Here is a 21,397-nt window from a genome sequence, read left to right on the forward strand (position 1 = left end):
GTTAGATGTTTTGTACTATAACACCAACTTGGTGTAGACAATGTACCTTTTACCACAACAATTACTTGTTGTTAAAGCACATGAGAGCTGTTGATAATAAAACATTGTTCGAAATTACCCCAGTAATGTAGTTTTAGAGACAGTGGTAATTTCCCAGCAAAAATTGAGTCTGTAGCCTGCTAAGGCATCTGAGCGCACACATTGGCGTATTATCTAAAACAAGGATACCAGTTTGTGTTTTCGTTCATTATTTTAACTTCGATGGCCAATTAATTAGTCTTAAATGTTTATGCCGGTAATACACCAAATTCTTGGATCAGAATAATTTCAAAAGTAGACCCAGCCTTTAATGCATAGTAAGCTTTAAAGTCACATAAGATGTAATCTCCAGATAATCTCGCGTTGTTTCCTCTATAGTTGAAGATAATTGAGAAGTTGGAACATAAGCTGAAGCCATACACGCCCTCTGGCCGACAAAGAAAGAAACTAATTAAATCTCTGATGAAAAACTATACAGTCTTTGATGATATTTGTCAGTACTTTGGAAAATACAAAGCCACACTGTGGATAAATAAAACTCGAACACATGGTAGCAATCTGAGGTATCTCGCGCAGTAATTATCTAGCAAGTGAAGGGGCATTTCGTCATCTATTCCCTTAACGACGTGGACGCCTTGTTACAAATTAACTACAGCAGGTTTATTTCAATTTTCTCCCAAGCTAAGTTAATTGAGATAGCTGCATTAAAAATAGTGATATATACTCCTATACATATTTGCACCATGGGGAAAGCAAGCAGTGGAAGCACCAGGCATGGGTCTCGACTAAGCCTCAGTGATTACGCACGGGGGCAAACTAGCGTTTCTCGTTAGTTAGAAAAACACCGAGACTAACAACCGCCAATCCCCGGCAGAAAAGAAGATTGGTATTTCATCTCATGGCACCAAATTCCTGGGCAAATCGGTTACACATTCAACAATAGCGGGGCTTAGAAAGACCACTTCAATCGGCTGCCGCCAATGCCGTGGTCTTTAGGGGTATCCGGGAGGGTGTCTCGATGGGGTAACACCTGTCTCATGCGCGGCCAATACTGGAGTCTAATTTAGAAAACTGGAGGTAATTTCCAGACAAAAAAGAAAAGAAGAAAATGAGGCCCTAGCGAGGCAAAGTTCATCAGGCGAAATTCTCTGTTTCTTTTCTGTTGATCTTCGTTGGTCAAAGGCGGCAGTCTGGGCGACTATTGTGTGCTTACGGATCGGCCAGCAAATCTGTGCTTTTTTACGCTACAGGCCACCGACACGTGGTCCAGTGATCGGGGGTGGTTAGGGCATGCTCAACGGCCGGTGGGCAACCCTTCGGCCGCTGTTCTCCTTCTTATTATCCGGAGTTTCTCCCCGAACAGCATTCAATTTTATAGATTGAATGCCTGGGCTCACCGTAGAATGCCGTACACACAAGGGAAGCCGCTGTGGTAAGACTGCCAAGCGGCCGGTATCAATAATAGTAAGTTGGCGTCCCTCGTAATCCCTCCACCGCCCTCTACTAGCTTGAATTGGGGGTGACTTTCGCTCATGTAATAGGATCAAGGATCTATCAAAGACCAATTTCAGTCCAGGAATCTCTTTCAGTGCTGTGCGAGTAACTGTTACCTTTTTTTGTTGCCTTGTAATGACCAGGGAGGGTCGGTATTTTGGAAAAGTTGGCCGGGACGGTGCAGTCCCCAACACACCCGCCCTACCCATGAATTGCCTTAGAAACCACTTCGCCCCAGGCGACCTTTCAATCTTCGCCCCCTTCACACAATAACAATAATTCAGTCTAACATGCATAAACAGCGGCACATCAGCGCGCTGTTTGATGTTCAGCAATACCAAACATTCTCAGTGGCAGAGTAAACGAGTTTAATATTTAATCTGGTCGAAAAAGCTGCCAGTATTGCTAGGAGCAAGACATAGTTTCCATTGAAAACGCCCACAATGGTAGAGAAAACAACCAAGGCACGCTCTAGTGGCATCCATGACGGGGGAAGAAAATGCCACACTTTTTTATTTGATTGGAGAGAATAGAGAACACTAAAATGTACACTGCTTAAAAGACTCATCACACACACTGAGGAGAAAATGATATGCACAATAATTTAATTTCACTTTTCAATCCATTCATTTTACAAAACGTAATGTTATTAAAATTGTTGCCGATGCTTTCAAACTGAAAAAAGGCACATTACATAAACGTATTTCGGTTTGTTTTGAAAGAATGTGGACAGACTTGTGTGGAAGTTTAATTATCTCCATAAATTACGTTAAAAAGCACGGATGAATTGCTTATTATTTTGCTTGTTTTGTAAATCATCTGACCAGACGTGTTTGATCTATGGTTTGATAAATTGGATTGTTCTATGACGTAATGATGTTATAAATACAACAAATATATCTCAGGTTAATTTGAATAATCATCCAAAGTAATTCTTCCAGCTAGATAAAATGTGTATGCCTTTACTTATTTTGGTTCGTTTTGAAATTATCTGGTCATACGTGTTTGTAAAAACTTGGATCGTTCCAAAGAAGGAAAAAAAGGACGTAATGACGTAATGTATGTACAGAAATATTTCCAAAGATAACTTGAAACATCGTTCAAAGTTATCTTTCAGCTAAATTTGCATATCTTTATGTGCAACGATTATTCAAGGCAAAATATTACAGACGTAGTTCTCGTTTTAGCGAAATGGTGTCTGAGAAATATGCACCCCAAATTTTGGTTAATTGCCCGTCTTACGAAAAGGAAAAGATTTGGAAAAATGTTCGCTTAAAAAAAAATGTGTCAACAACTCTGTTGAATTGGAATCATGATTATAAAGACGTTGTTGAATGGGTTTGTGTTTAAAGACATGGACACTATTGGTAATTGTCAAAAACTAGCCTTCACAGTTGGTGTATCTCAACATATGCATAACATAACAAACCTGTGAAAATTTGAGCTCAATCGGTCATCGAACTGGCGAGATACATAATGAAAGAAAAAAATACCCTTGTCACACGAAGTTGTGTGCATGTAGATGGTTGGTTTCGAGACCTCAAGTTCTAAATCTGAGGTCTCGAAATCAAATTCATGGAGAATTACTTCTTTCTCAAAAACTATGGCACTTCAGAGGGAGCCGTTTCTCACAATGTTTTATACCATCAACATCTCCCCATTACTCGTCACCAAAAAAGGTTTGATGCCAATAATTATTTTGAGTAATTACCAATAGTGTCCACTGCCTTTAATGCCCAAATGACGCCATAAGTTTCATCTCTTCCTGTACGGTACGTGGGAAGCAGTGGACAGGAATCTTGATAAATGACTTTAATTTCACAGAAGGCTTCATCTAGATTCGTCAAGGCATGATGCTATTTTGACTGTTGGTTAAAGTCACTGTACACTGTTTTGTAATTACTCAATAATTGTTAGCATAATCAATTAAATGGTATCGAGCGATGGAGAGCTGTTAATAGTGAGAAACGGCTTCCTCTGAAGTAACGTAGTTTTTGAGAAAGAGATTAGTTTCTCACTCAAATAATTATTAAAGGACTTCAGGCCTGAATCATTTTTTAGGCACCTGGGAGCACATTGTGCAAAATATTTAATTATGGTAAAAACTAACTATCAATTATAAAAATCATTGAAGCATTTATTTTGCCGAGTGCATTGAAGCATATACAGCATAAATTTGCTCTTTGTAGTCTGTCTATTCAGGGGTTACGAGGAACGAACGGACGAATAGTTATAATATCACTGCATTTATTCCAGTTGTGAAGCCAAGGACTCTTTTAAAGGCGAACCTACCAAGCCAAGAACCAAGAGGAGAGAAAACAAGAAAGGAGGTTTCAGTTTTAAAGTCACCTGGAAATAGAATTTTTTTTCTTTCAAACATAAGAGAATATGCTTACGAACAATAAAACAATTTTTTTAGTAATTGTTTGTCACGATTTATATGTTTAAAAAATATATAAAGTTGTTTGGGGGGCTGACTACGCCTACCCCTTTTGTGACGTCATTCAAGGCAGACTTTGCCTGCAATGCGTATAGTAAACACACGTGCAAAGTACATGTACGTCCAAGTCGTGAGTTGGTACATTTCAAAAAGTGTTTTTCTGCATTCAGCAGCAATACACCTGGTCGGCATTGCCGGAAAAAAACATTTTTTTTTTTTTGAAACGTACAAACTCACGACTTGGTCCGTACATGTACTTTGCAATTGTGTTTACTATACGCATTACAGGCAAAGTCTGCCTCGATTGACGTCACGAACAGCGCCCTCTCGGGTCGGGGTCTACTCTTAAATTTGTAAATAACATAAGAACTGATTTTTTAAAACCTTAGTTAACTGTGTATTCACATTCAACTCATCAAAACACATATATTAGTGACAAAAGCTTTATTTTGAAAAAATACCACTTCCAGGTGACTTTAAATGTTAGAGGAAAACCCAAGAGAATTATTCCAGGGAAATAAAACCCCCACAGTCAGGCTACAGGCTCTGAAAACCCAATCCACATAGTGCCCCGGCGTGATTCGAACCAGGGTCCTAGGTGGAAGTGGGGAAGTCTGCTGCCACCTAGCGTCACACAAGTCCCCCATTAAAATGTTCACGTCTTAGCAGTGCATCTTAGACCCTTTTCGAAACGACGGCTTCGGCTGTGGATTCGGCTCAGGCTAGCTTGGCCCTGTCGGTTTTGGCAATTTGCACGGGGAGTGCATAATATGCGCCCAGGGCTTCAGACGAGAGAACGAAAGCCTCAAGCCAAATCCAAAGCCGAAGCCTTGGTTTCGAAAAGGGCCTTAAAGACAGTCGAATGGGTTACTGATGGTAAAGCAAGCCCATACCTCCACAGTACCAAGTGCTTCAGTCACTGATGGGGTATTGATTTGAATATCCGGGAAATTTACATCCAGTACTCCAGTCTGTGCTTGCATGGTCATACTTGCTGGTCGGACTTGAATACTATCGAACTGGTAGTAGTGGTTGGCACATGTCTTTTTGTTGCTGTTGTAAGACCCGAACCATGTTTGGGACATGATGTTTTGATACACAGAAAAGTTTGAGAAGTTTTCTGGGGAAGTAAATTCACCTGACGGGTCAAATGAAGCAGTAAACTTCTTCCCTTCAAATGTTAAATCGTATGTGGTATCAGTCATTTTAATGGCGGCCTTTTTAGCATTGAGGTTGTACTGAAACCGCGACGAGAAACTCAAAAACTTTGAATCGGTGTACACGATGGACTTGTAGTTCAGGCTAGTGTGGGTGTCACCACCGCTTGAGGGCGCTGTTGAGACAAATGGAATGTCCAGCTTGAACTCTGGGAACTTCATGAGGATCCATTTTGGGAAGCCGACTGGCCCTACGTCATGCTCAGTACCAATCTCCAGTACGACTGGGTGATGGTCAGCTAGAAGACCTGGTAAAGATATCTCTTCAAGTACCATTGAACGACCTGATTGAATAATAACAGGCAATATTTATTTGACAGATGATATTTACAGGCCAAAAAGCCGAATTCTTTTTACAGGCCAAAATGCCAAACTCTTTTAACAGGCCGAAATTAGGGTAAATGACTTCAGATTGATCATCATTATTTTGAACATCGGTTTAAATTACAAAAATGGCATAATTGAGTTTACAACTAATTTTATTTAGCCTGTTGCTCTAAGATCGACGCAGTTACAGATATAGACGCCGGGTTTCACGCTATCAGCCACGGGCAACTTTCAAGTGAAAGCTAAATGTTATTCATCTTCAGATAATTCAATTGATTGTATACTCAATTGGTGTTTTTTTTATGACGAGCTTATGGGAAACAAACAGGTGCAATGAATTGTCCAAATAAATAATAGTTCTCATTTTCTGGTGTCAAGTTCAAATTTCTGTAAAGGGTCATTATTTCAACTTTATTGCCCAAAACAATGTAGGCCTACCCTATAGCCCCTGAATTGGTGTAATGTTTTTATTAATTTATTCAGAAAAAAATATCTAACAGAGCCTCCGATGATAAACTTTCTTAGGAGGATATTTTAAGGTATAACTTCCTTAAAGGCAGTGGACACTATTGGTAATTGTCAAAGACTAGCCTCCACAGTTGGTGTATCTCAACATGTGCATAAAATAACAAACCTGTGAAAATTTGAGCTCAATCGGTCATCGACGTTGCGAGATAATAATGAAAGAAAAAAACACCCCTGTCACACGAAGTTGTGTGCGTTTAGATGGTTGATTTCGAGACCTCAAGTTCTAAATCTGAGGTCTCGAAATCAAATTCGTGGAAAATTAATTTCTTTCTCGAAAACTATGGCACTTCGAGGGAGCCGTTTCTCACAATGTTATACACCATCAACCTCTCCCCATTACTCGTCACCAAAAAGGTTTTATGCCAATAATTATTTTGAGTAATTACCAATAGTGTCCACTGCCTTGAAGTGAAACTAATTGACATCCGTGTTTTTTGTTAATTTCATCGAAAAGTAATTTTCTGAAGATTTAAAAAATTATGTTCTCTCTTTTGCATTGAGGTCATTTCTGTTTGAACAAAAATGAATTGTGAACACAAAATTGTGCATGTTAAAGGAACTTGTGAAGAAAGTTGCTTAGCTTACTGTCATGAGCTGACACTCTAACCACTGAAGAAGAAAAAGATAACCGACAGCGAAATAACATTATTTATTTCCTCTGTTTGTGCATAAACTAACTGCAACATTGAGATTTAAGCCTGACATGATGTCACATTATCTCACGAATATGGAAATTGGCATAAGCATAACAAAAAGGCGCAAAATACCCTTGAAAAATAGCAATGCGAAAATTTAAAATAAGATGAAACAAATATCTAAGCATTGCTTAAAAAAAAATACATCGCATGGACCCTATTGCGAAGTTTTGAAATGAGAAAACCTATCCAATTGATCTGATGGTAACATTTTAAGTCCCTGAAACGATACCTGTTGGAAGCATCTTCTCCACCGTAGACTTGGGTAGCTGGACGATGGCCCACCACGCATGATAGTGGCCTTGTAACGAGCCAGTAGTCCCCGCCGTGTTTGATGCAGTCCACGCCCCACCGTCGACAAGGCTTACGAGCAGCGCGATAGCTACCGGGAAAAACAAAGCAACCCTGAACATTTTAAACTAGCAAGTCACAACACATGATTATAAAGTACAGAAGAACCAGGAAAAATCAAGCAAAATGTTTCTCCATCAATTCCATCAATGTGACACTGTAGTTTTGATTGTCCTTGGGCGTTTGGCAATATTCACAGATCGTCATCTAAGTTTAATGATAAAATTTCAAAATAAATTGCAAAGTGTCGAAGTTATACTTCGTGACAGACATTGTGATGACTGATACAATTGTCTTTTGTACTGCAGATATTATTATTATTTTCTTTATCAGTTTCAATGTTATCACAATAATACTATTGACATTTATTGCAATTGTCTGATAACAGTGTCAAAGACACGATGGTACTATTGCTTTTTAGGTAGGTCGATGATGTCAGAATATTGACCCTAATACAGACATCACCTTTGCGAAGTATCAAAGAGAAATTTCTGCCAAAGACATGGGATGACTGATACAATCATGTCTAATGTACTACTACTATTTTTAATTTCTCTATCAGTTCTTCAATGTTATCAATCAGTATAAGTCGTTACATAGAACTCATTAACATTGTGAAACACACACTGGTGCCATTATTTGAACGATATCGCACACAATGTTCGTTCGCTCCACCCGGTTGGTGGAATAAAAAGATTACGAAAACACAAAAGGTACTTGAAACAATAATCTTCTCTTTCCAATTGTTTTCTAGGAAAATAAAATGGGCTGTAACTATAGTATAAAATTGATAATAATTTTGGTCCTCAAAATAAGACAAAATGAGACGAAGAGTGGAATAATTAGCATACCAGCAATAAGTCCAGCCTTCTTTTGAAGACAAACAAAATTTACTGATAGAAACGTCGAGTTGTCAAACCACAGGTTCTTCCCGATCCAAGAACCACCACAACTCAAAACAGAGCTTAGGCCAATGCAGGGGTTTCTCCGATCCACAAACTTCGGTAGGATGGACTCGGATGATGGTCATTTTGTTGGAGTATGGCGAGTCATATTTTTTTTTATACTTCATTCATTTTATTTGAAGTCTACATCACATTATATCCGATGACAGTGAAATCAATTAACCAAAACAAAATTGCAACTTATTGTGAACTAAAATAGGAACAATATTTATAAAACCGTTTCTTCTTACCCTCTGTTCTGGACCATAAACGGTGTGGCTTTACTCTTCGTGTGGCGCTCAGTCTGTTTTAAATCCTTTACATTCAAATAACAATATTTTTCCCGGCAGCAGATATTCTGTATTATTTTATTTATCAGAATCCGGTAGCTTTATGTCGATCGCCTCTTACATAAAACTAGTGACAATACTTTGGCCGTGTCCAGGATGAGTGATGCAGTTCAGTACCCTTATTTGCTTTGGGTACAACGATCATTATTGTGAATTTTGTTTGGCCGCTGATTCACCTGACGAATGACGTCACCGTCAAAATAATCTTGGTTGCGCCATTTTGGGAATCAATGAGTGTTACAATTAAGTGCCCCCTCCCCCTTTTCTTAGCCGCCATTCGGATACATAGTAGGTAGGCCTTCTATGTTTGCTCAGATCGAAAGCTTGTGTGCATGTCCCACATTGTTTTTCCCCGTGACATTCTTCTCCAGGTCTCCCTATAATAATTGTATTTTCCACGCACTTTTAAATTAATTCATTTGTGTATAATAATCTCACCACAGAGCCAGTCTGCATGCTGTATCGTTCATAGCTCTATGATACTGTTTTGGATGTAGTTGAATATCATGTTGTATTATGTTTCTGAGTTGTTTTGTCGTAACGCGGTCTTTACCTTTACTGTTGTAGTTGAAATTTGATTAGTGGATTTGAGGATTTATGGATTAGTGAAATCTATCAAGAAAGCCAAAAACGATCCATCATTTCGGTAATTTTGTTTTTAAAATGGACAGAAAATAGTTTTTGGAGGTCATCCGTCAGCAACTGTTATGGTATTATTGGCTTTTTTTATTTGATAATCAATGCAAATCCCGTAGTATCAAAGGTTGATAACAAAACACAGTTGGCCTACCCCCCCCCCCGCCCTTTCTGCCGCCCGCCCCACCTCCAATTATTTTGTATCACTTCCCGGTCAAAGTAAGATAGCGCCCTCTACCGTTCAACCAAAATATCAAACTGCGACCTACGCAACAACCAAGAAGCGCAATTAATTTCTTTTCAATGAATGTGCGTGGGGCTGGTTCGGCATGTCGTTGCCAAACTCATTATTTTCAAGGTAAATTTCCTCCTTTTGAGGCTTTGTAACGAGAGTAACAACTTATCTACAACCTAAAAATCTTTGTCTCGATTCAGTTTCGAATTTGTTATTATTGGTGCGTCTGCTTGACTGTAAATTCAGCTTTTTCATGTGTGCGTTTAGTTTTTGTTTTGTTTCTAAATATAAAAAACATGGGAAAATGTGCCGACTGTCCGTTGTGCGGTCTTGTTTTGTAAAAAGTAATAAAACATATCATTAGGGTTATCTTATTCTTATTTTTCAATTATTTTAATTAAACGGACTATAGTCCATTATTTTGTAGTATCGAGTAACTTGCATGTACAATATTTCTTTTTGGATATTGGACTGGGCTTGCAGGTAGGTTGGTTTTCAGAGAAATTTCAAAAAGTTATCACTATAATATCAGTATGAGTATCAGTATCACTATCAAAGTATCAGGGAGGAAAAGTTTCCGTATGGCGCCACCACTTTTTCATTCGATATGAAATAATATAGGAACTTATTTACCTGATTGATATATCCCTTTTTGTAAAAATGAGTGAAAAAGTGGTGGCGCCATACGGAAAGTTATCCATCAGGGATTTCCTTCAAGTTCATCCATCCATGGAGGAAGAAAATGATCCATCCAAGTAGTATCCAGACCATGGTCATCCCATCACACTCGTACTAGTCCGACATATGACTTAGTCTTGCCTTAGCCTTTGGAGGGGTAGTCATGCTAGTGTTACTGTTGTTAGTGTGCTATAGCACTGCTAAAATGCTGACGTTTCCGTATATTATGACTGCCAATTTTTCATCTCATTTGAGTAAAGATACTATCTAATCTTGCTCAGACGCAAGTAGTGTAAAGAAAGTAACTCCTAGTGGTGCCTCAAAAAGGATTACAACGACAACATTTGTACAGCACCCTGGTTATTTGTTCTTCTTTTTAGTTTTTTTTAATATTTCATAATGAATGAAAAAGTGGCAATCTGATACGGATAAGTGATAGTGATACAGAAATTTTACCTAAAATACATACTTCTTGTTTTGTATGTCTGAATTATTGTAATCACTCACCAGGCCTAGGTTTCACGGAGGCCATAGCTTGTTGCCCTGGTCTTGGCCTCCCCTTGGTCTGTGAAAGTTTCCCACAAACTTTTAAGATTTTCCCATGAACATGTTCTTTTGCAAAATGAAAGTGGCCTTGTCCTCTCAAAGATGGAATTCCAGGCCTGACGGACTATAGTTGCTGACGGCATCGCAACTAGACGGACTCATGTCATAGTATTACTCCAAGCTCCCTTAAAGCCAAATAAAAAAATGTTTAGTGTCCCCGCCCGATTCCTTTCAAGAGGCAACCTCGTTTTTCCTTATTTAAAAAAATATATAATTTGGCTTTATTATTTATTGTTTTATTTTTCCTTCAGCCCCAGCATGTTTGAGAGTAATCTGAGGAAGTTGTTGTAGAAGCCGACATCAACACTACACCAGACCAGTGACAGTTCCTTATCTGTTACCGACCCGTTCAATGATGATTCTATCAAAGATAAATCGACGGCTTGTAGCCAACAGATTGTGGCAGGTACATTCAAACTTCTTAATCTTATACAAAGTTGTATAAATGCATTGCGAGAATCGTATCCCTCCATCCACCGACCATCGGGAGGTTGGAGGGTTACGATTCTGCAACTATGTTAATGCACTTAAAGGAACACGTTGCCTTGGATCGGACGAGTTGGTCAAAACAAAAGCGTTTGTAACCGTTTTTTATAAAATGCATATGGTTGGAAAGATGTTTTAAAAGTAGAATACAATGATCCACACAAGTTTGCCTCGAAATTGCGTGGTTTTCCTTCTACTGTGCGAACTAACATGGTCGGCCATTTATGGGAGTCAAAATTTTGACCCCCATAAATGGCCGACGTGTTAGTCGACGAGGTAAAAGGAAAACCACGCAATTTCGAGGCATATTTGTGTGGATCATTGTATTCTACTTTTACAACATCTTTCTACCAATATGCATTTTATAAAAAACGGTTACAAACGCTTTTCAAAGACCAACTCGACCGATCCAAGGCAACGTGTTCCTTTAAAGGGAATGTACTTGGTTGGTAATCACTCTTAACATCAATCAATGGTAATAAAAACTTACCTGGTTATAAAATTACAGAAGCTTTCGAAAGTATTTAAAGTATTTTGAGAATCATTTAATTTTGAAGTCATCTGGTAAAAAAAATATTGTTTTTTATCCCCCATAATTTTAATCTTAGAAATGTAACTATCGGATAGATTTAATTCTCAGATTATTTTTTCTAATTACGGGTTATTCTTGCTGCAAAGACTTAAACGCTCTGGATTTTTGGACATTTCCAAACACACTGAAAGTAGGAGGGTCTTATTTTAAAATCTGACTTGATATTAATTAACTTTTATTTGTTCTTTCCAAACAGATGAACAGTGTGCGATCCAACGACAACGCCATACCCAAGACAGCTCTACTCTTGCTCTTTGCTGGTGTTGGGATGTCTGTATTTAGCGCCCACAGGCTGCTCACAACACAATCATGCCGTTCACTTCCTTCCTAAACAGGAATGAGGATGTCAATAGTTTGTTGACCCCAGTGGACAGGTCATCATGTGACCCCTAGGGTCATGATGCAACGTGAATACCTAGAAGGCTCAAAAAAAATTTTCGGTGACAAACTCACTGGATGCTCCACAACAACAATAACTGTGAAATCAGAACTCATGTTTCCATCCACTTTTATTCCATCTCCGTGAGGTTTGACATGTACTAAGCCCAAAGTGCATAGCTTTGCTTACCACAGAGTTCTGTGCTTACTAGGTAAGTGGTAAATTACTGTGCTTGCTGTGTAAGCTCAAAAATGCTTCTAAGCACATGCAAAGGCACTAGGCAGGAATTTGTCACTTACTTACCTCTGAATTTTTCCCAAATGTGCTGTGGACCGACATCATTGGATGAGGACTGCAATCACAATATCACATAAAGTTTACAGATGTCTTAAAGGTTTTACAATGGTACTCTTACTATAGTTTAACAGTTTCACAGAATTATCAATGCAATTATTATTCTATGTGTATGTGTGTATGTATATTTAACATTGTGTTGTGTCGGTGGAACAAGGTCGTATCTCCTAAAAGAACATAATTATGAAACATGAGTTTTAAAATGTCTAAAGCCAGGCCTGATACTTCATTGAGGCAACAAAGGTGATTGCCCCCATGCCCCCTGGTCATTGCCTTGATGCCCTTGAAATGTTCCAGTGAAAATGTACAATTTCCTCATAGGGTGCCCTTTACCAACGAGAAAAGGCCTTGGTGCCCTTGCCCTTTCAAAAACTAGGCATACAAGCCTGAAAAGGATACTGTCTACATTAAAATAATCCTGATGTACACCCACAGTCGCCCAGATACGACAGTTTTGCTCAGAGATTTTTCGTGCCAGATAGCACTGTTGCAGAATCGAGTTTCGACCTTGTTCCACCAACAAACTACAAAGACTAAACTTTCAAGGAGGAGGTTTTAACTCACACTAGGTATCATGTGTATGGCTGGTTCCTTATGAAGTACTTTAGGCTGTTGCCATGGTTATAGCTGAAACTAAAATGGAGAATCTGCCAAATCAGCCATAGCCACAACGACAGTGTTGCAATCATACAAAGCTATAATCTTGAGTTTTATTGGATTGTTTATTCCTTCAAAGTTTGCATGAATTGTTTATGTTATGACAAAGTTTCCTGTTAACTCTATATTTGTATTCAATTAACGGAAAACGGTTTCCTCAGCTCACTACTAAATAGATTCTGTAAAACCTAAGCATTTTGACAAATCTCCCTGATCCGAATCCATCAAAATCCACCAGAGTATCCTATATGAGCCAAGAAATTATTTCATCCAACATTTTTTACATGGCAAACTATTAAGACTGCTCATTTGAGAAGCAATTAATTTTGTTTTAGTAGCAACTGATTGTTTGCCTGACTGGTTGTTGCCTGGTTGCCCCATGGAATATTTCAGTTGTGTTTCCCTCTCCTAGAGGTGCCCTTTTCTAAAGAAACACTGCCGACCCTTTATAAAAACAAAGTAAGTAATATTTGAAACTTAGCATTGTGGAAATACGATAAAGAAAGGTTTGCGGTTTCTGCTCATTTGAGAAGCAATTTTAAAAAGAATTAGTAGTAACTGATTCATTTTGCAAACCTGGGGCAATTGCCTTAATGCCTCTGGTTGTTGAACCAGTCTTGTGCCATTTTGCTGTGCCGTAACAGGGTAATATTGTTCACTGGACTTGGAAACACTGAGTCTGCGGTGCTCATCACACATGCGTGTACCCGTGTACCAGGGCCCAATTTCATGGAGCTGCTTAAGCCATTAAACAATTTCTGCTTAGCAGGATACAAAGCATGATACAAGCCACAGATAGTACATGTGAGATGGTACTTATGCTGGAAACCTTATTCTGGAAACCTTATTCTGGTTTGGATAATTTTGTTATGGTTAGCCACTTTTTGTGATTTCAAAAATCAGCGGTATGAAATTGGGGCCAAAGGACCCTGGGCTCAAATCTTGCTTAACAGAAACTGGGTACCGGCCAAAATTCCATTTTATAGTTTACATTGTTCAACTGGTGCCCACTCATTTTTCGCTTAGGAAAGAAGTTTGCTAATAAACAGCATTTGCTGCTTAAAGGTTTTTATAAAATTGGGCCCTTGTTAAATCAAAATAATACATAGTAAAGGTCGCATGCCCCCAAATTATCTCAATTATTCAGCTTTTCAATACCGAAGACCACCATCAAATCCTACGAGCTAACTTGGATGCGACAATTTTTTAAGAATTTCTTGTAATGGATTGTTGGTATTCAGAATGAATTTTTTTGATTGAATATGTACATTAGTTTAGTTTTGTGTGAATCGTTTAATTGAATTTTCTGATATAGAAGTGTGTATAAGCACACTTCATTATCATAGCAACCATAATAATTAACTTGAATATTTTAGGTGAGATAGTGAGAGTTCTTCCGTTATTGTACATCCCTCCCTGTATTGTTATGTAAATTACTTTTTGCTGAAATTAATTATTATATTATTTTGAAGTCTATGTGAATTAAATAGTTTTGAAAGTGCAAACTTAAATCATTGTATTATACAGTGAATTTTTGGGGAAAATTAAACTTAAAGATGAAGAAAACATTGTTTGTTGTATTTGTTCTCTCTAGTATTTAATAAACAGAGTCAATAATTGTTTATCTTGAACTGTCAATTGGGCAGCCCTTTTTCATAAACTTGCAGAAAGTGTCGTCGCTAAAACAGTTAAATAGTGGTGTTGTAGTTTAAATGACTGAATTTTTAACTACCTCATTTTGAACAAGGAAAAGTGACCCCTTCATAAATAAACTTCAAAATAATATGTTTGGTAACCTAGTTTTGCAAAATAAATTAGCTAATAAGCTGGAGTTGGCACATTGATGGCACAGTAGAGCATCGGTTAATTAACCCAGAGGTCGCAGGTTCACATCTTTCCAGTAATTTTGTTTTATCAAAAGCATGTATCACTAAAATCTTCTGTTTGTTTCTGCATTCAGGTAGAAATAGTTTTAGACCATTAGCGTTTTGAAAACAAATTTAATTTTAACACGATTGGCTATTTAGTGGGAAATAATTATGTGGTGGCTGCTGTCGAGAAACTCGGGAAAAGTGTGACTGAAGCTCCCCAAAAATTGTATTCAATAAATTTATTGACAAATTAATACCGCTGTGGATTTTGCTTAACGCCCTACGCCCTCTTTTGACACATATCAGACGTGATTTTCACTTTACGCGTGTGTTTTCACAAAATATGTAAATAATGCCATCTGCATCAAATCTGCGCGGTCTTTTATGCGCAATCGTCTGGGAGAATCGCGATCGTGTTGGAGCTTTCAAGGTAAAACTACTGCCCACGGTAAGTGAACCAATAATTTCATTTTTGTTGCTTGTTTAATGTTTTAAGCGAGCGGTAAATGAGAACATGATAACAAAGAAGTTGTTTGTGGGTGTATTATGTAAAATCATTGTTATATGAAGACGTAAACATCAGAAGATACATCGATTTTTGTGATTTGTTTTTACTTAGTCGGGATATGGAGCTTTTTTTAACACGATGATGTCATCGTGTTCGTGTGAACCAGTGTGAGTGTATTGATTTTGTACGTGTTGGTTCCCTGCTAATAAACAACTATAATAAAAGTGAATTGAAAAGGGACAAAATTGTAGAATGTGAACATGTGTGTGGCCTAGTTTTGTTCGTTAATTTGTTTCATGGTTGTTCAGTTATTCATATCTTTATGGATTTGATTGGTTTGTTTTATTATGCAGTAGTTTTGCAATAAGATATTCTGTATAATAGTCAGTGTACCGTAACTGTTGTCTTTTTGACAATTTACAGATTAAATGTGATGTTGAAAATTGAAGTTAAATTTGACATTTTTGCACAAGTTACAGAGAAATTACAAAACTTGTCAGCCAGTTCCCTGAGTATATTGTCCAGTGTCTGTTCTCTCTTACAGTTTTACAGATCTTTATAAAAGTATATCATTTACCGTCCAACACCCAACACTAACAAGTAACATGTTTGTGAATAATTGAAACGATAAAATGATTTATGAAATTAAAATGACATTTTGTTTGTGACACTCGACCTTATAATAACATGGTAATATACTCTTGACTATCAATCTCTCTTAATATTTATGTATGACGTCATAATTCCTACCCAAAATGAGGCTATGGGCGCACGTCCCCCATCACTTGCAGTGGCTGCGCCCATCGCCTCGTTTTGGGTAGCATTGACTTGTGACGTAACTCATGCATAAATATTAAGAGAGGCGTATCAGGGTCATGGTCATGGAGATAGATTTTTAACACATTATGGTAGAAATTGACATTATTAGTCACACCAAAGCAAACGAGGAACTATGTGGAAAAAACACATGTGGGAAATGTTTATTTTGTAACAAACCTTGTTTCATTTTCAACCGACGTACTGTTTCAAGTTTCATGTTATCGTATTACATTTGCAGTCGTAGACCAACAAAGAGTAACCAGATATAAGCTAATTCTTGGCATCCAAAAAAATATACAATTTATAAACAGGAATGGCAAACTCAAATTTTAAAAGAATCCCCCTTTTGAACAATTTAGAAAAAAAACAAAAACATAAATAACATTCTGTGTCTTAGGCTTTCAGATAAATATTACAAGAAAACAAATTCAGGGTCATTTCCAAATTTTGCCCGACCTTAAAAAGTAAAATTGGCATGTTATAACATAAAATAACATCCCTTTGACAAGCCTACAAAGATGAATAAAAATTATAGTGTGGACACTATAATGTGGAATGTGGAATGACAAATAATTTGGAATGTAAAAAATGTTCCTTTTCAATATTATGAACTACAGCTACATTTATCATACCCTATCAAGTGCTACTTCACCATGCAGAATTTAGAAACAAGAGGTTGAAATTTATATAAATTGAAGAATAAAACAGTACGATGATATCTCAAAAACTCTAACACCTTTTGATATGAAATCAAATGAACAGTTCCAAAATAAAATGTTTTCTTTGCCTTTTGGGAACCGAGTCCAACTTGAAACAGAGTTTTCAAAATACAGCCATACACTTCTCAGCAACTGCTGTGTTTATCAACTGTCATGCCCAACTCTAATCTTACATTAATACATCCACTTGTAAGGGATACATGTTTATCACACAATTGTCTGTTCTATTGTTGTTTCCCCTTTTGTTCTGTTCTGCTCTTAAAGGCAGTGGACACTATTGGTAATTACTCAAAATATTTAGCATAAAACCTTTCTTGGTGACGAGTAATGGGGAGAGGTTGATGGTATAAAACATTGTGAGAAACGGCTCCCTCTGAAGTGCCATAGTTTTCGAGAAAGAAGTAATTTTCCCTGAATTTGATTTCAAGACCTTAGATTCAGAACTTGAGGTCTCGAAATCAACCATCTAAACGCACACAACTTCGTGTGACATGGGTGTTTTTTTCTTTCATTATTATCTCGCAAGTTCGAAGACCGATTGAGCTCAAATTTTCACAGGTTTGTTATTTTATGCATAGGCTATGTTGAGGTACACCAACTGTGAAGGCTAGTCTTTGACAATTACCAATAGTGTCCACTGCCTTTAACTCAACAATATGAATTTGTAGCCCCTCAAGGTAAAACAAAGCAATTAACATACACACTATCAGGTGCTATAAATGGTGTGAAAATGATGTCCTTCACAGAATTGTGTGACTCACATGATACATACAGATGTAAATATACCCACAGTGTACATGTAGCTGCAGAAGATTTTATAATGAATAGTAAATTCACCTGTATTCCAAATCAGCTTATTTTTATAAAGGTTGAGTTATTTAGCTGGCCTGCCTCAGGCTGTCTGAATAAAATTGCGGTGGAAAAAAAATACTGAGTGGTTGGAGTCGGGATATTAGTTCCGAAAATGGAGATAAAGTGGCGATTTGATTTGATGCCACGGTGATGTGTATCGAGCTAGAGTTAAATATTAAGCCACTGGCATCTTGCTATTATATTTAGTTGCATACTTAGATTTTACTACATGAAGATAAAATTGGCAACAAGTTGTAAATGTAGAAATGGGCCACGGGATATTTCAGAGCTGTTGTAGTTCATCGACTTGTTTCGTGCAGTCAATTTATACTGAAATTAGTCGGTCAACCCTGGTACATGTAGGCCAGTGGACCGCTGGCCAAATACCAGGTAAAACACCAGAGGACTAGTCAGATTTCTCTCCAAATGGACCGGCTGGCTAGTTCAGTGTTGAAAAGCATGGTTCCATATTTCATTTGATAGATTGACTAGTGAAAAAGCAAATGACTTCTTCTTATGCTTGCTGAAATCGCTCCCTGTCTGTAGTATACAAGATTTAGAATTTAATTTCTCAATTTAGAGAAATTGTGCAAATGTTTTGTTTCACAAAACAAACAGACATTGGTGTATTAAATTGTACAATCCATACCTTTAACTTAAAATGGCCAAAACAAGTCCACCCATGCACATGAATCGTTTTTCCCCCTTTTTTTTAATGGGATGAAATGTTATTGGCCAGTTCAATTCCGGTAAAAACAAGACACTACAGAATTTGTGTCAAAATGCAATTTTTCAAATATTGTACATTCATGACAGGACACATTGATACACACAGCTGTGAGATTCATGTAATTACCTACTTCCCACAAACCTACTTTTCAATCAATTTGTTCCGAGCTCCCAGTTTAGTTTGTGCTTTTTGTCGTAAACTGTTCATCCGATTTTAGATTTTAACGCTTGCTTGATTCAATTCTACTCATGGATAATTGTTGTGGTGACGTGGTTGATTGTATTCCCCTAATGAATTATGATGCAGCTGTTGTTAAGGAATGCATGAAGCAATATTGAGTATCTTCACCTATCAAGTCATTCTTCACGTATTGCCATTACGTTAGTTGTCTTGGCAGGTTGTCTTTACACATGGTACAAATGCAGGGGTAGACTGGCCGCATTCTAGAGTAACTTAAAGGTAGGGTCATCGTTTGGTAATGACCCTGAAAAAAAATTTGTAATTGTTATCCCAGACCTTACTTGATATTAAGATGGTAGTAAGCATCCAGTAAAATTGTTTCGTCCGAAATGCCCCCAAATGATTAGAAATCAATAAAACAAAATTGAGTCTGAAAAGTGATTCATGCATGAACCGTTTCTCAGATTTGTCAGGGCTGGGTCGGTGTCCATTCGCGATTGCTGCGACCAAAGATGCGGTTGGTATTTTATATAGGTTGCTGTCACCTCGATAAACGTGGATGGATTCGATGTTTGCATGAAAATACAGTTACGGTTTTTCTCTGATAGTTTGTTGCTGTTTTCTCAGCAAGAAGACACTATTCAGCTGAAAGTGTAACAGGTGATTTTTATTGTATCTTTTAGTATAATTTTTGCCTGAAAATGAGCATTATATTTACTAAACCCAAATGATGACCCTACCTTTAAGATTGCTAATTTCAACAGGATATTGATTTTATTTGCGTGGTATGTAATGTATTCTATATAAGGATTTGTTGTGTTGGGAAGAATTACTGGCCGCACACTGTTAAGACTGTTTAGCTGAGGAAGAATTTGAAGATAATCGTTAGAATAGAATTACGAGATTGAAGTACTTTATATCTGCCAGCATAAATCTATTTTTTACACTGACAACATCTTCATAACAATTTACAGTGCAATTACCTTGAATACTTTGATGGTTCTTGGTTTTTATTGTCTGGTAATATTAAAGGGGTGGTGCGAAATTAGTTTGGGGTGACTTTATCCCAGGCCTTGAATGACACAGGCCAGTGGCAATGACCTCCATTGCCCCTGGTCTTGGCCTTGGTCCCCCTTCATTAATAATGGAAGTGCCCTTTGCAAAATGGAAATGGCCATCGGCCTTTTTTTTTAAAGATTTAATTCCAAGCCTGTCATCTGTCACATGTAGGCACATGTAGAGCACACACAAATATTAGATTTTGCAATTTAGAGTGGATAAATTGGTTATTAAAAGTGCAGTACTTTTAGACTGCATTGGATTTTACTGCTGTATCTGGATGACATAATGGACTTGTTATACTTGATGTGTCTATAAACGGACAAAAATGTTGTCGTAGTTTACATCAAATGATTCCATTGTGTTGGTTTTGAATCTAGAATTCTCTGTTTATCGATGCGCAGTTGCACTTTACGTACAGCGACTTTTGTTTGCCACTTTGGGAGTCAAAATGTACCAAAAGGATTTAACTCCTAAAATTGTTGAAATGTCTGATCAAAATGCGCGTTTTGGGGACGTAGTGCGTTCCACGTTGTGCAAGGGGTAAATTTTAAGTGGATACTGACTGCAATTACATGTAGCTGGGCTGCACTGTACTCACATTGTTATCGACTGTGGTCCGGCCTTGGTTTTAATAAAACAAAAAAAGGTACATATATGCAGTTTCACTTTCCTTAGTACAGATCATAAAATATGCTTTGCACTGTTGAAAAGTGCAAGCATGTGTGCGCATAATTTGCACACTTTGTCATGTAGACCTATCCTGTGACAGCCAAACCCTACAATAAAAACATGGCCTGTTTCCTGTCTTCTTCCTGCCCTAATTGCACTGAGGCTTATCTCTGTTTAGCAAACATTGAGGAGTCCCTAAATCTTTAGTTCAGCAGTCAATGGAAGTCAGTCTATGTAGGTGTTAAGCTGGTTTCTCAGTTTACAACACTGATCTGTGACTAGACTGGTTGAGGATACTGATGGGAGGAGGGTTTCCCACTAGGGTATGATGAGTCATCAGTCACTCCCTGCTCTAGTGGGAGTGGGTCTGTGACTAGACCCACTCTAGGGATGTTTTCAATGGATTTTGCTCTAATGAGAGACAATGTGACATGTAGGTGAAGGTTTGCTATTAAATAATGCAATCCTCAAAGGGAGGGTCATCATTTGGTTTTTGTTACCGGTCCAATTAGGCCCCCTATCAAGAAAGACATTTAAAAGAAAAGTCACATGTGAAAGTTTCAACTGAAATAGTGTCTACTTGTTGAGAATGTGGCATCAAAACTGTCGCGTTTCTCACGAATGCCAAATCCATGTTTAGCGAGGTGGCAGCGGGTACCATTTGCGAGAGGACACCAACCCTCAGAAATCTGAGAAGCAATTCATGCATTAATTGTTCCTGTATTCAAATGAGATTCAAATGTTTTTATTGACTCCCAATCAATGGCCCCTGGCATTTCAGATGGATTAATTTCATAGGATGCTTACAACTATTTGGTTTTCAGTAACACCATGTGTGTATCTACTTGCCAGGTAGAGTTTGTTCTTAGAGAACCGTCTTTCTTTATTGTACTACCGCAGAGTAGATTTATCGGATGTTCAGGAGACTTCTCAGTTCTGAAAAGAACTGTCCTGCTTTTTAACTACCACCCTGGCGGAA

General features: G+C 37.7%; 2 protein-coding genes and 1 long non-coding RNA gene across 5 annotated transcripts in view; 2 read left to right on the forward strand and 1 right to left on the reverse strand.

The window, feature by feature from the left end:
- Positions 1-3,535: 3,535 nt before the first annotated feature.
- On the reverse strand, positions 3,536-8,365 carry LOC139937576 (uncharacterized). Of its 3 annotated transcripts, none has more exons than XM_071932783.1 (3): positions 8,287-8,365; positions 6,973-7,122; positions 3,536-5,474 (listed from the first exon to the last, which is right to left on the reverse strand). In XM_071932783.1, the coding sequence occupies exons 2-3, from the start codon at positions 6,983-6,985 to the stop codon at positions 4,822-4,824; spliced, it is 666 nt and encodes a 221-aa protein (XP_071788884.1). In that variant the 5' UTR covers positions 6,986-7,122; positions 8,287-8,365; the 3' UTR covers positions 3,536-4,821. The 3 variants fall into 3 exon arrangements, with proteins under 3 accessions (XP_071788884.1, XP_071788883.1, XP_071788882.1); XM_071932782.1 differs by lacking the exon at positions 8,287-8,365 and having other exon boundaries at positions 3,536-3,821; positions 4,867-5,474; positions 6,973-7,239; XM_071932781.1 differs by lacking the exon at positions 8,287-8,365 and having other exon boundaries at positions 6,973-7,239.
- A 922-nt stretch (positions 8,366-9,287) lies between these two features.
- Positions 9,288-14,078, forward strand: LOC139937073 (uncharacterized). The gene is made up of 3 exons (XR_011786047.1): positions 9,288-9,379; positions 10,792-10,946; positions 11,815-14,078. It is a non-coding gene; the product is annotated as an uncharacterized lncRNA (long non-coding RNA).
- Positions 14,079-15,242: 1,164 nt separating this feature from the next.
- Positions 15,243-21,397, forward strand: part of LOC139936984 (uncharacterized) — a 31,406-nt gene continuing 25,251 nt past the window's right edge. Inside the window, exon 1 of the mRNA XM_071931885.1 lies at positions 15,243-15,327. The gene's annotated coding sequence lies outside the window, so the exon portion shown is untranslated. The remainder of the gene's footprint in view (positions 15,328-21,397) is intronic.

The sequence above is a fragment of the Asterias amurensis genome, chromosome 5, assembly GCF_032118995.1.
Source record: "Asterias amurensis chromosome 5, ASM3211899v1".
Lineage (NCBI taxonomy): Eukaryota > Metazoa > Echinodermata > Asteroidea > Forcipulatida > Asteriidae > Asterias > Asterias amurensis.

Coding starts and splice junctions, on each gene's coding strand:
- LOC139937576 (XM_071932781.1), bottom strand. CDS start 7,153: ATGTTCAGGGTTGCTTTGTTTTTCCCGGTAGCTATCGCGCTGCTCGTA. Junction 5,475..6,972: donor GGAGAAGATGCTTCCAACAG/GTATCGTTTCAG, acceptor TTATTCAATCAG/GTCGTTCAATGGTACTTGAA.